A 14,337-nucleotide genomic window follows, 5' to 3' on the forward strand; every position below is an offset into this window, starting at 1 on the left:
AGGGGGAGGATCCCAAGCAGGCCCCACCCACACTGTCGACACAGAGCCCAAACAGGGGCTTGATCCCATGAACCTCAAGGTCATGACCTGAGGTGAAATCAAGAGCCAGACCCTTAACCAAGTGAGCCACCCAGGTGCCCCTCCAATGCCATTTTTAATGGCTACGAAGAATTCCACTGCATGGAAGAACTATAATTTATCTAACCAACTGCTCTTTTTTTGTTAGATACGTAGATTCTTTCTAACTTTTTGAAATTATAAATACTACTAAAATGAACATGATTTTAACACTGCTTCTGGTCTACCTGGTTATGTTTAGGTTAGGATACATTTTTGTGTGGAAGAGCAGCATATTGCTAAACTGCCTGTCAGTGATGTTATGAGAGTGCTCATTTTCAGTAAATGAGAGTGCTCATGTCCCCTTTGCCAACACTGGGTACTATGAATATTTGCAATGAGAGAGATAAAAAAAAATGTCACCTCAATACTATATCAATTTCATTTCTTTCATTATTAGTGGACTTGAACCCTTTTTTCTCTATATTTTTTAAAGTTTATTTTTTTTGAAAGATAGAGAGAATGAGTGGGGAAGGGACAGAAAGATAGGGAGAGAGAATTCCAAAGCAGACTCAGCGTTGTCAGCATGGAACCCAACTCAGGGCTCAATCTCATCAACCATGAGATCATGACCTGAGCCCAAATCAAGAGTCAGATGCTTAACCAACTGAGCCACCCAGGCACCCTTCCCTGCACTTTTAGAGGTTTGCTTACATGTGGCTGCACATTTCTCAACAGAGAAAATAATTTGGAATGTCTGTAAGGAAATGGGTGCTTTCTAAAATAAATTAAATATAGCTCTTCTCATTTAGCAATAAAGAGAAAACCTCCCTGGAAAATTTCCTGTGGACCTTATAACTCCAAATTGATCCTACACAATTCCCCTTTCCCTTGAAGATCTCTGGCTAGATATAGTGCTATCATCTTCTTTAACATACAGGCTCAATTATGGGGACTCCAAGTTATAGCATAGCTGTGACTAGGTTGGAATATTTTATTTTATTTTGTTTTATTTTACTTTAATGTTTACTTATTTTTGAGAGAAAGAAAGCATGAGCAGGGGAGGGACAGAGAGAGAGAGAGAGAGAGAGGCACAGAATTCCAAGCAGGCTCCAGGCTCTAAGGTGTCAGCACAGAGCCTGATGCAGGGCTCAAACTCAGGAACCGTGAGATCACGACCTGAGCCAAAGTCAGATGCTTAACCAACTGAGCCACTGAGGTGCCCCTAGGCTGGAATTATTTAAAAAGTTTATACTCAGAACAAACAAAAGTATTATGGTCAGGGAGTAACCCAAAACTACATAACATGTTTTACCTCATGTTGTTGTTCTAGCTATTGCTATACAACAAACCACCCCAGAATTCAGTGGCTTAAATCGACAAGTACTCATTGTATCTTACAATTTTGGTGTGGGTTAACTGTATCCAACTGTGCTAGTCTACATCATGTGTTTTTGGCCGTGCTGCAGCCATCTGAAGATTTAACTACCTGGCTGGAATATCTAGGATGGTTGACTCTCATGGCAGGCCTGAGAGGTTGTTGACTGGGACTCAGCTGGGGCTGTTAACTGAAGGGCCTTGATATATATATATATATATATATATATATATATATATATATATATATATATATATATATATATATATATATTTTAGAGAGAGAGAGAAAGATAGAGTGTACATATGAGTGGGGGAGAGGAGAGCAGAGGGAGAGAGAGAGCACCTTAAGCAGGTTCTATGCTCAGCACAGAGCCTGACTCAGGGCTCCATCCCATGACACTGGGATCATGACCTGAGCATGAAATCAAGAGTGGGATGTTCCACCGACTGAGCCACCCAGGTGCCAATGATTGTTCTTTACACAGCTTCTCCATGTGGCTTGGGTTCCAAGAAGGAATGCTCCAAGCATACCTCCACATGACAGAAGTCATCTTTCTCCCTTCAGTTGGTGTACTAGCAAGCAATTCAAAGTTCAAACCCAAGAGTGGCGGCTATAAAAAGTAATTTCTTCTATCTGCTTAAAGTAATTCTCCTGGTATTTCATTTCTTATGTGAATCCCCATTTCTATTTTGATGACAGAAATGGTAACCTACCACTTTCAGGGGACACAATGACTTCTCAGAGACCTCACCTGGACAAAAATTCAGAATTTAGCTAACAGTACCAATAGTCAGTCTAGGGGTATGCACTTACATAGATAGCAAAGGTGGGGTTCTCTTACTATCATAAGAGAACACTGCAAATGAGCTACCTATTTACACACTATTTAAGAACAAAATAGAGATGGGAAAATAGAAAAGACAAATCAACCAACCTAGTCTACGTCCATGACAATTATACTAACTACTGCATTAATATTCTATGTCTTAAAAAAGTATGCCTTGGCTGGCATGCTTGCTGAAAGTAGAGTTGCCCTTTTCCAAGTCTCTACCTCTTGTGTGACATACACGAGGGAAAAAAGAATTTAAAAATGCCCAAAATGTAGTAAGTTGATGTGGATCATTTTGAACTTCTAGATATTGAACAATCACATGAACTTTTAATCTTAAACTTTTGAGTTTCCAACTGTTAAGTAGGTGATATCTTTTTCTTTTAAATTTTAATTTTCCCCAGAATCTAATGCCCAATAAAAATATCATCAATAAAGGGTACTAACATAGAAATTTTATTTAACATTACTAAGGTTTAATGAATGTTTTCACTTTCTCACAAGGAGGGCGCTGGAAGCCAGGATCACAATTTTCCAGCCTATGAGATCATAAGCTATGAGGAATAACAATTTGAAGAAAACTCCAAATCCAGAGATACACATTCAGGTTCATAGCAAATCATGTGTTATCTTTCCCCTAAATTATCATTTCATCTATACCCTAGCAAAATTCCAGTAAGTTACAATTGGGTGGGTTGGGTGTTCTTTCTGGTAGAAAGAAAATTCCATCCCATCTTTTCTGTTAAAACTTTCTTTGTATATAGATAAGGGTTTATAGATCAATAATCTTCTTGATTTCACCATGAAATTACATTCTCTTTGCTTGAGTTTCTCTGAGTTATGCACTGGGTTTCTGTTTTGAATCTGTTTTGTTTTTTTTTTTCCTGCTATGTTTTTCTTTTTCCTGCTTCTTTTCCCCCTAAAGTTTATTTGAGAAAATAAAGTGTGTGGGAGGGGCAGAGAGGGAGAAAGAGAGAGAGAGAATCCCAAGCAGGTTCCCAAGTGCAGAGCCCAATGCAGGGCTTGAACTCACAAACAGTGAAGTCATGACCTGAGCCGAAATTAAGAGTCAGAAGCTTAACTGACTGGGCCACCCAGGCACCCCTCCTGCTATGGTTTTAATGTATGCTGAAGGCAAGTAAAATTATGAAAACTTTTAGACCTTAATTCTGTCAAGATGGTGATGTCAGAGAAATATAAACTAGATGGTAATACAACACTTGAGCCTGGCTTTACAGGAGGTAACTTTCCCCCCCTATCTTTCTTCCTTTTTGTGTAGCATTTGAACATATTATACAGGTATATAAGCAAAGTAGTCCTAAAAACTCATCTGCTGATAGTTTATATGAAGGCTTTTGACTTGAAAACATCCATTATAGTACCACAAATATAAGCAAATTTTAACAAATATTAAAACTGCTATCTTAAACCATTTATACCAAGATCTTGCTCCCTCTAACTGGTAGTAGTTGTATAGACTCAAGCAAGGATCTTCAGGCCAGAAAAATTAAAGCAAGTATCTTTAGAGTTTTAACTCAATCCAGGGGCGCCTGGGTGGCTCAGTCGGTTAAGCGTCCGACTTCAGCTCAGGTCACGATCTCGCGGTCCATGAGTTCGAGCCCCGCGTCGGGCTCTGGGCTGATGGCTCAGAGCCTGGAGCCTGCTTCCGATTCTGTGTCTCCCTCTCTCTCTGTCCCTCCCCCGTTCATGCTCTGTCTCTCTCGGTCTCAAAAATAAATAAATGTTAAAAAAAAAAATAAAAAAAACCCAACTCAATCCAAACAATATATATTGAGTACCTACAATGGTCAGCATCCTGCTGTGAAGGAGCTTAATAGGTGGTGGACAGATAGTTCATCCTGAAGCACTCTCTGATTCTATTTTCTTTATACCTAAACAATAATCCACAGCTATTCTAACTGTGGCTAGAAGTGAAGTTTCCTCCTCTATCTTCCATATGCTTTCTTCTGCAGTGAACCTGTAATTTTTGCCAAGTATTTTACTGTAACTAGGGGCAAAGTAAAGCAGGAGGTTGAATAATTCTGAAAAACTGTAAAATATGCTTGACAATTTTGGGGGAAATATTTGGGTAAATGTCTTATGTCCCCTTTTGTTTTACCAGTACAACAGTGTTAACAGTGAGATGGCAAATCCATGACAGACAAACCAACCCTAGACATTTATACCGAATAATTGTGACCACACTGTGTTTAGGACATGTTCATTGTCATCTGCTCCTTCTTAATGGCAGACACTTATTGTCATTAGCAAATACTAGCAGTTATGTGCCAGATATATTAACACACTCAAGGTAAGACTATTTGCCCAAATCTGGGGAGGCAAAACGCTATATTAGAAACCTTTCATTGTTTAATGCCTCTACCTCAAATGTGCCTCCCTGTCTCCTTCTCTACAGATGTGTTAAAATTCTAGTGAAAGTTGTCTCTCTCCTCAGGCACAACCCAGTCCCTCTTATTCCAGACTTACTCATTTAACAATTTGAAATATAAATCTGAGGGGTTTCGTTTTTCAGGGACTTAAAGAAAGGCAAGCCATTGATGTAGCAATACATAAATCACCAATTCAGATCATGAGAAAAATGCCTCATCTTTGGTGTATTTAAATCAACGTATAGAAAACAAATCTTTAACAAACGTTCGCAACCATATGCGATTTGACACAGTTGAATTCTTTTTAGTATTTTTAAAAGGTTTAACGCTTTTCTAAAGAAGATACTCCTGTGCTTCTTGTCTTTTCTCATGTTACTTCTCTCTCCCTCCAAATTTCCATGTGATAGCTGAAATTCCGTTTACTTTTTCAAGCCCATCTCAGGTAACCCTTTCTTTAGGCAATTATTTCCTCTCTCAAACCAATATAATTTTTTCTTCTGACCCCTCCATGGTACTTCCTAACTTTTGTTTGACCTCACTTTTTGCTTCACTTTCATTTTAGCGAACTAAAATTATATTAACCATTATTATTTTTTAAGGCCGTACGGCTTCAAGGAGTACATAAGGGTGAAAAACCACTCTTTAATATTTTTCACTGGTGCATCAGGAAAAACGCTTTTTGTTAATAATGGAGGTGGAAGGGAAGGACACATTATGATGACCTGTGCTAGTTTTAATCCGAATGTATTTTATCTTTTAAACTAATCTGAGAATGAGGCGAACCTAACTTTCACATTGGAAAATTACGAGAGGAAAAAAACCCCTGAGATCTACAGGCAAAATTAACCCCGCCTCCACGCTGTTTGGAGCAGCTGTCTCAGGAATCCTCCCTTCCTTAGAATGTGGGAGAGGTTTGGTGGGGCGGCAGCTGCAAAGCAAGGAATCTTTCTCATTCCTCGTGGACACGTTCCCCTGCACCCCCGCCCCATCCCCTTCCAAGCGGTGGCAGCTGTTTGGGGCATCCCAGTGGAAATCTCTCCGCAACTCTTCGCGGAGCGCCGCGGGCAAGCAGCAGCTGAAGGCAGTCAGGGGTGGGGACTCTGCTCCCATTAGACAAGGACTGCAGCCTTGCTGGCTCCAGCGCTGCCACCTCTCTGGCTCGTAGCGGTCCCTCAGGTGTCTTTCTCCAAGTCCAAGAAGACACCTTGGCAACGTGGGGCGGGGTCTCTCGGCGCTAGGAGACCCTATGGTAACTTAACGACGGAAGCAGCTCAGAATCACCTTCTCAGCTCTTGTCAAAGCACCTTCTCAGGTTGGGAGTGGGAGGTGAGGGGTGATAGCGGGGAGGGGGTGTGTGGGAAGAGTCGGCTCCTGGAAGGAAACGTCTCTCCTTGCCGGGCCGGGACACATTTCGTGTTGTCTGAGCAACGCGCCCGCTAGGATGCCACCCTCACACGTAGTCCTGTCAGCAAGCCCTCGCCCAGCACCCCCGCCCTCTCACGGCCCCACGCTGCCGCACGGTTGCCTCCGCCTTCGCGCCCTCCCGCCCCACCGTCCCGCGCGCTCGCGCACGCGCACGCCGCGCCCGGCAGCCCTCGGCGCTGTCATGGCGGCGAGAAGTAGTTTCAGTGGGTATAGGGACGTTCACGCGAGCCGTGGCGGGGCAAGCTGTGGCAGTAGCAACCTCACCACCACCAGCAGCCTCAGCTGCGGCGTCCATATCGCCAGCAGGGGCTGTTTTTACAAAGGCTGAGCGCAGGGGTCGGGCGGGCCAGGAAGCATGGAGTTCTGTGCAGCCGCGGGCTCCCGGGGAGCGGAATAGGGAAACTTGGAGGCTGCGACCAGGTGCACTGACCTCTCTCTTCTCCCTCCTTTCCCCGCCTTCGCCGCCCGGCCTCCCCTCCCTTCTAGCCGGAATACACACCTCCCCTCCTCTCGCCGTCGAACCTCAGGTGCCTGAGTGCTCCACTCCTCCCCCTGGGCCGAGCGTTGAGAATAATCACCGCCCCTTTCCCCCGCCTTTTCCTGCCCTGGATCTCCGCCGCCACCTCCGTCTCGCGGCTCCCTGGCGGGGGGTGAGGACGAGTCCGGAGTATCTGGGTGAGGAGGAACTTTCTACTTCTGTGGTAGCTTGGGGACCCCCCCTCCTTTCCTCGGACCCTTCATTTTCCAGCGACAGTTTCTCTTTCCGTGCACCTGTGAGGAGAGGTAGCTCTGCGCCTGAACCTACGAGAGTGTGGGGGAGGAGTGAACCTGTTCAGGGGCCTCTTGAACCCGGCTTCACTCAGAATCTGTATCTTCGAGCCAGGGGGGTAGCGGGTGTCGGGTAGTGGGGTCCCTTTAGTAACTTATTTCACAGGCAATAACTATTCTCCTCTCCACCCCCCCCCCCACCCCAAAAACAAAACCTAGCGTATTTAACATTTATCTAATCTTCCAATAGGGTTTGGCGTTGTTGTCAGCCTCGGGGAGAGAGATTGGACAAATATTCTCCAAGAGGAGGAGGGTGACGCCAAGGACTTTACCCATCAACTGCTTTTGGGGTTTCTCCACAACTTGGAAGAGTGACCTTTTTCGTTTTGTGTTGCGTGTGTGTGCTTATTGCTAGTGCAGCATTTGCTGTCCCATAGTGACTCCGAGTTGTCCTTTCTCGCGAACTAGCAATGGCTAGTGAAGACAATGTCCCTTCCCCGCCACCAACAGGTGATGACGGGGGAGGTGGAGGGAAAGAAGAAACCTCTGCTGAAGAGGGTGCATTGTCCCTGAAACCAGGGCTCCCCATCAGGGGCATCAGAATGAAATTTGCCGTGTTGACGGGGTTGGTTGAAGTTGGAGAAGTATCCAATAGGGATATTGTAGAAACTGTCTTTAACCTGGTAAGTAAATATCTATTTTATAAGCATATATTCTTTTCAGTGGGTTGGGGAACTAGACGTTAAAGCTGGAGCCATGTGCTTGCCTCATACAGATGATGGCTTTTTCCATGGATAGAAACACAAAATCCTACTGACCTAAATGAAAGATTTTTTTGTGTTTTTCAGTTTAAGGGGAGTTATGTAGATTTAGGTGCTCCAGGTTTTGTGAAAGTGAACAGATGACTATTGTGCTAAGGAAATAATTGTTGCTTGGAAGTATTTTGTGGGGGTTCCAGTGGAGGACTTTTATTATATAAACATTTTTTTTGTCTGCATTTCTCTTTAACATTTTAAATACATTTTTGTGACTTTCTTTGGGTCTTGAGAAATGATGTAAGTGCCCTACATACTACTTACCCTTTTGAGTCTGCCTAGGTTATGTTTTGCTGTAAGTTTTGAACATGAAAGTTTTGTTCACAGAGTTGGTGAAAGATTAATTTGCTGCAAAGTTAGTATTTTATATCTTGACCAATTTTATTTTTAGACATAGCTAACAAAAATTAAATTTTGGAATGTATTCACGGTTACATCTTGTGAAAATTGAATGGCAGTTTGAGAAAGGATTGTGGCTGATGCAGCATAATCTTTATTTCTTTTGTAAATGCATGTGTAGCAGCAAAGCATATTTGGTCATTGGAAGTTGCTGGTTCTAAGAACTATGAATGTTACTTTTGAAAGGTGTATATGCAATACTTTTTCTCTGTTCCCTTCTTAGAAATGGTTATTTCTAATGGGGACTTTTAAAATTTCTTTACTCCAACTTCTGTTGCCCATCCACTTAAAGAATGAAAAGTAAATTTGGCCTTAACACTACTTCCACCTCTTCTACCTGTGTTAGAAGATAACAGATGGGAACAAATATGAATACAAAATAGCTGTAATAACCGTTTAGTGCCCTTCCCTTTTGCCTTTGTGTTTTCAAGGTTAGGCTTGTTTTATTCCAGGTCGGTTAATTATTTCCTTCACTAGACCTTTACCAATAGTTTGGTCACTTGCAGTACAACTTCTAGAATGAGAAAGGAACTAGATGAAATCACTTACTTTTGGAGTATAAAAACTTTGAACACTAGGGTATTTCTTTACCAGTTTGTTGTGTTGGAAGCTTACATATAAATACACATGTACACATTTTTTTAAGTTTATTTATTTTTGAGAGAGCACAGTCAGGGAAGAGAGGGAGAGACACAGAATCCAAAGCAAGCTCCGGACTGAGCTATCAGCACATAGCCCAACGTGGGGCTTGAACCCATGAACTGTGAGATGAGCCAAAGTCACATGCCTAACCAGCTGACTGGAACCACCCACATTTAAAAAAAAAAAAAAACTAAATATTATGGAAATGTTCAAATATACAAATAGGATAGTTGTTCTGGTATTCCTTATGCAGCTTCAACAATTATCAAAACTTTGGGGATCTTGTGTTTATGGCCTTTAAAAGTTTGTAAGTCTTAAGGAGATATATGGTAAATTGATTTATTCCTTTGCCTCAAAGTAAACTTGAAACCTTTTTTTTTTTTTTTTAAAGTTCAGTTATTTTTTGAGAGAGAGCGCATGTGCACTGGAGGAGAGGCGGGGTAGAGAGAGTGGGGGACAGAGGATCTGAAGTGGCTTTGCACCGACAGAGATCCTAATGGCGGGGCTCCAACCCACAAACCGTGAGATCATGACCTGAGCCGAAGTCGGACACTTAACTGACTGAGCCACCCAGGCGCTTCTCAAAAACCTTTTTTAAAGATTTTTTTTGTTGTTGTTAAAACAATTTTTTTAGTGTGTAGTTACATTTGAGAGATAGAGACAGCGTGCAAACAGGCGAGGAGCAGAGAGAGACCTAGACAGAATGTGAAGCAGACTCCAGGCTCTGAGCTTTTAGTAGAGAGCTGGACACGGGGCTGGAACTCATGAGCTGTGAGATCATGACCTGAGCTGAAGTCGATGCTTAACTGACTGAGCCACTCAGGCGCTCCAAGATTTTATTTTTTTTTCTAAACCTCGTGTACCTAGGATGATAAACAGAAATCTGTGGTAGTGATAGAGCCCATAATTAGTTGTTTGTGTATGAAAAACAACATTCCTCTGGCAGAAGGAGGATTCAAACTTCTTTGTTCTTTATTTTTTTAAAAAAAATTTTAATGTTTATTTATTTTTGAGAGAGAGAGAGAGAGAGACAGAGTGTGAGTGGGGGAGAGGCAGAGAGACAGGGAGACATGGAATCTGACGCAGGCTCCAGGCCCTGAGCTGTCAGCACAGAGCCCCATGTGGGGCTTGAACTCACTAACTCTGAGATCATGACCTGAGCCAAAGTCAGCCGCTTAACCATCTGAGCCACCAAGGTGACCCGAACTCCTTTGTTGTTTTGAATGCCCTGTGTGGAGGTGGATAACCTACCATAAGTCACCTGCATTTTATTAAGGAATATCCAAATTCTGTAGTGATGGTTTGCTTATATGCTGCCTAAAATTGTGGGTCTGGTAGAGATTTTAAGATTATTGGTTAAATCATGCACAGCTACTTGTTTGCAGAGTAATCGGTGTCTGGTAAAAAGAGAGGGAAAATCTGTTGAGTTATACCTCCTCTCCACTGTCATTCTCTTCTCCTGTAGAGCAGAGGATTAGATTAGTTCCTCCCTTTTCCATTCTCCCTTACAATACTTTTCATGTTTCTTCATGGATATGTAGGTTGTTTGCCAGGCTTTAGAAAATCTTGAGAACTGACACTTTAGGTATCTGGTAAGCTAGTCCATCTCAATGTCATTAATACTATAGCACCTAAATATTTCTTGATAGTTATCAGCCTTAATCTTAATTTTGCTCAGAGAAGGAAATTACATTAAAAGTTGTGATTTTACAAGTTATGCTGTTTACTGTGTGCCAGGCAATGGGCCAAGTGCTTTACATAAGTTTTTAAATATTTCTTTGAACAACTATTTAATATAGATCTCATTTTATGGATGAGATCAAGACTGAAATGTTAAATAGATTGCCTACAATTTGTGTATAATGGCAACCTTTCCAGGAATACATCTGTCTCTTGAGTTAATGTAGAATTGTTTGCTTCTCTGAGCAGGTAGGTATAGCTGAGGCATAACTTCCCCCAGTATAAGGACACAAAAATCATTGGTCCTGCTAAATAAATATTAATGATGAAATCTCCGTCAGTAGAATTCATTTATTCCGCTTTAACTTTCAAATAGCTTTCATATAACTGCATTAAATAGTAAAAAAAAAAAAAATTGCTTAAAAGCAAAAACATTTTTCTGGTCATTCAGTTTTTTTACTTGGCATGTGGATGGGGAAAGTCTATCATTAACTTTTTTTATAGTCACTATGTTGGGTTAAGATTTATAAAATTGTGAAAAAAAGAATACAGACAGAAGAATATATAATATGTATAAGTAATGAAATATTATAATGATATAAGCTCTGTGAGCCATCTATGTACCTTAACCAGTATAGGGGCACTTGGGTGGCTCAGTCAGTTAAGTGGCCCACTCTTGATTTTGGCTCAGGTCATGATCTCTGGGTCATGAGATCAAGCCCCAAGCCCCTCGTCAGTGTGTCAGGCTCTGCACTGAGTGTGGATCCTGCCTGGGATTCTTTCTCCCTTTCTGCTCCTCCCCCTCTTGTGCACGTGTATGCTCTCACTCTCTCAAAATAAATAAACTAAAAAAAAAACAGTTTATTAACAGTGTCACTGAATCCTTATGTGTGTACCTCCTTTAACCTATCTTCACTGGATTTTTCATTAGTAAGTTTAAACTTATTTATAGCTGTGATAACTTTTTCCTATTTTTCCAGACATTTTGTTAAAATAGATTATGTACTTTTGATTCTTTTTTACTGATTATATGTTAAGCTACTTTATTTATTTTATTAAATTTTTTTTTTCAACGTTTATTTATTTTTGGGACAGAGAGAGACAGAGCATGAACGGGGGAGGGGCAGAGAGAGAGGGAGACACAGAAGCGGAAACAGGCTCCAGGCTCTGAGCCATCAGCCCAGAGCCCGACGCGGGGCTCGAACTCACGAACCGCGAGATCGTGACCTGGCTGAAGTCGGACGCTTAACCGACTGCGCCACCCAGGCGCCCCTTATGTTAAGCTACTTTAAACTATAATAATTGTGCTGTTAAAATTAAACAACTTCCCCAGGCACCTGGGTGGCTCAGTCGGTTGAGTGTCCAACTTCGGCTCAGGTCATGATCTTGCAGTCTGTGAGTTCGAGCCCCGTGTCCAACTCTGTGCTGACAGCTCAGAGCTGGGGCCTGCTTTGGATTCTGTGTCTCCCTCTCTCACTGCTCCTCCCCTGCTCATGCTCTCTCTCTCTCTCTGTCAAAAATAAAAATAAACATTAAAAAAATTAAAAAAAAAATTAACTTCCCTTCCCCTAGAGTTGTCCAAATTAGTGGTAGAGTCATACATCCAGAGGTCTTTACAAAGTACTGCTTCCTAACTTTGCTAATGTAGCTTGAGCTTACTCTCCTGTAAATTCCTTTGAAATTTACCACTGTTCTTGTAATTTCTTTTGCAAATCTGTTTTATAGGTAAGTTTTGATTAATAGTACACTTGTGTATTCAGGTATTTCAAACTTGTAGTCAACTTTTACATTTTTCTTGTTGCAACTTAAAACCATTTCATTTTGTTTTCATCTGTGTGCTAAAAAAAAAACTGTCAGACGTTTGGACCCAGAGTAATTAATGTATTGGCATGTTTCCAAGAACTTGCTGAGTTTAAGGCTTCCATCGGGTATTGAAAGGTATTCAGTTCAAGAATAGTGTTTCCCATGAGCTGGTGACAAATATATGTTTTCATGAAATTTGCTTAAAAAGTATATGATTTTAATTAAAATGTTAAAGTTTAAAAGGTAGAATACATTTTTCATGACTCATTACATGTCATTTGATATAGGTCCTGCTAAATATTAATGGTGCAAACTTTTTTTTTTTATTAAAAATTTTTTTTTTCAACGTTTATTTATTTTTGGGACAGAGAGAGACAGAGCATGAATGGGGGAGGGGCAGAGAGAGAGGGAGACACAGAATCGGAAACAGGCTCCAGGCTCCGAGCCATCAGCCCAGAGCCTGACGCGGGGCTCGAACTCACGGACCACGAGATCGTGACCTGGCTGAAGTCAGACGCTTAACTGACTGCACCACCCAGGCGCCCATGGTGCAAACTTTTAATGCCTATAGGAGCTGAGCACCTCACACAGAGGCTCCATTACTATTGACTTGTGTTTAGAGAGTGTTCTTGTAGACTTAAAGGGGCAGCTTCTGTTCTACTTGGTTGTTACACTGCAGTAACATGGGCCCAATGGTGTCATACCTTTTGATTTTTCAGGAAGAATTGGAAATCTAGATTTTAAAAAAAACCACATTTAAAAATTTTTTTTTTTTTTCAACGTTTATTTATTTTTTGGGACAGAGAGAGACAGAGCATGAACGGGGGAGGGGCAGAGAGAGAGGGAGACACAGAATCGGAAACAAGCTCCAGGCTCTGAGCCATCAGCCCAGAGCCCGACGCGGGGCTCGAACCCACGGACCGTGAGATCGTGACCTGGCTGAAGTCGGACGCCCAACCGACTGCGCCACCCAGGCGCCCCAAAAAAAACCACATTTTAAAATTTCCAGTTAAAAGATTACAAACTGCTGTGTGAGACATATAAAATTGTAGGTATTTTTCAAGCCTTTATATGAATCTTTATTAGAAAGATACTCATGTAACGTACTTGTTAATGTGCCCTCCATCATGTTATGAGTGATAGAAAACTTGAACCTGTTTGAAACACAATAAAAAGGATTTGTAAGGCTCATTTATCTCCAAGTCCAAAGGTAGGGCAAGATTATAGTAACACAGTAATATTAAATACCAGTTTCTTTCCGTTTCTTTTCTGCTTTCTTCAGTCTGTTGTTATTCCTCCCATGGTTGTAGGATGGCTGCCAGTGATGGTTGGGCCATACATATTTTGTTCACATCTCTTAGGAGAGAGCCTCACTGTCCTGACATTCCAAACAAGAGTCCTGACTGGACTACTGAACCAGTGACTGTGGTCATTGAAATGGCTGATTGGCTTAAGCAAACCAGGACCAAGTACTGTACCTAAGGATGGGGTTAATTTTCTCTGAAGTACATGGGCTGTATGGGGAGAGGTGGATACACAAAAATCCAGGTAAGAGATTGAAAGGATAATTGGATAGTGGATAGGCAGCCAATGATGTTCACTACTGTTTTCAAATGCATAATGGTAGTAATATAAAGATATTTGTGAAAGGAGAAAAAAAAATCATTCATTAACCCAACACCCTGTTGTGATCTTGAGCAAGTTTTTTTAACCTATTTGTGCCATAGTTTTTCCTCTGTAGAATGGGGAAACTACACTGTAGCAAGGATTAAATGAATAAAAACTTATAAATCACTTAAAATAATGTGTGGCACATTGAGTACTGTTATAAGTATTTGCTATTATTTTAATATTTGTAATTTTAGATAAGTTATCATACTCCAACCTTGTAATTTTTTTTTTTTTTTTTTTTTTGTATGTAGCTATTATTAGCCTTATTGGCTCTGAAATATGCTATGTAGTTCTTTTGGAATTTATTTAATAGTCATTGTGATATTTTAGAGATGACTCGTTTTTAAACACCTTTGTTGAGGTGTAATTTATATACCATAAAATTCACTTAATATAAGTATATAATTTAGTGATTTTCATTAAGTTTACAGAGCTGTGCAGGCATTACCACAGTCTAATTTTAGAACATTTACATCC

The 14,337-nt window shown here is 41.1% G+C and overlaps 1 protein-coding gene across 7 annotated transcripts in view; it reads left to right on the plus strand.

Moving 5' to 3' along the window:
• Positions 1–6,230: 6,230 nt before the first annotated feature.
• The window catches only part of LRBA (LPS responsive beige-like anchor protein), a 785,650-nt gene continuing 777,543 nt past the window's right edge, over positions 6,231–14,337 (plus strand). For 5 of the 7 annotated variants that reach the window (XM_045465918.1, XM_045465937.1, XM_045465946.1 and 2 more), the window contains exons 1-2: positions 6,231–6,757; positions 7,101–7,533. In XM_045465918.1, coding sequence (XP_045321874.1) covers positions 7,321–7,533 — 213 coding nt within the window. In that variant the 5' untranslated portion in view covers positions 6,231–6,757; positions 7,101–7,320. The remainder of the gene's footprint in view (positions 6,758–7,100; positions 7,534–14,337) is intronic. The other 2 variants (XM_045465927.1, XM_045465967.1) reach the window with 1 other exon arrangement.

Source organism: Leopardus geoffroyi, chromosome B1, assembly GCF_018350155.1.
Source record: "Leopardus geoffroyi isolate Oge1 chromosome B1, O.geoffroyi_Oge1_pat1.0, whole genome shotgun sequence".
Classification (NCBI taxonomy): domain Eukaryota; kingdom Metazoa; phylum Chordata; class Mammalia; order Carnivora; family Felidae; genus Leopardus; species Leopardus geoffroyi.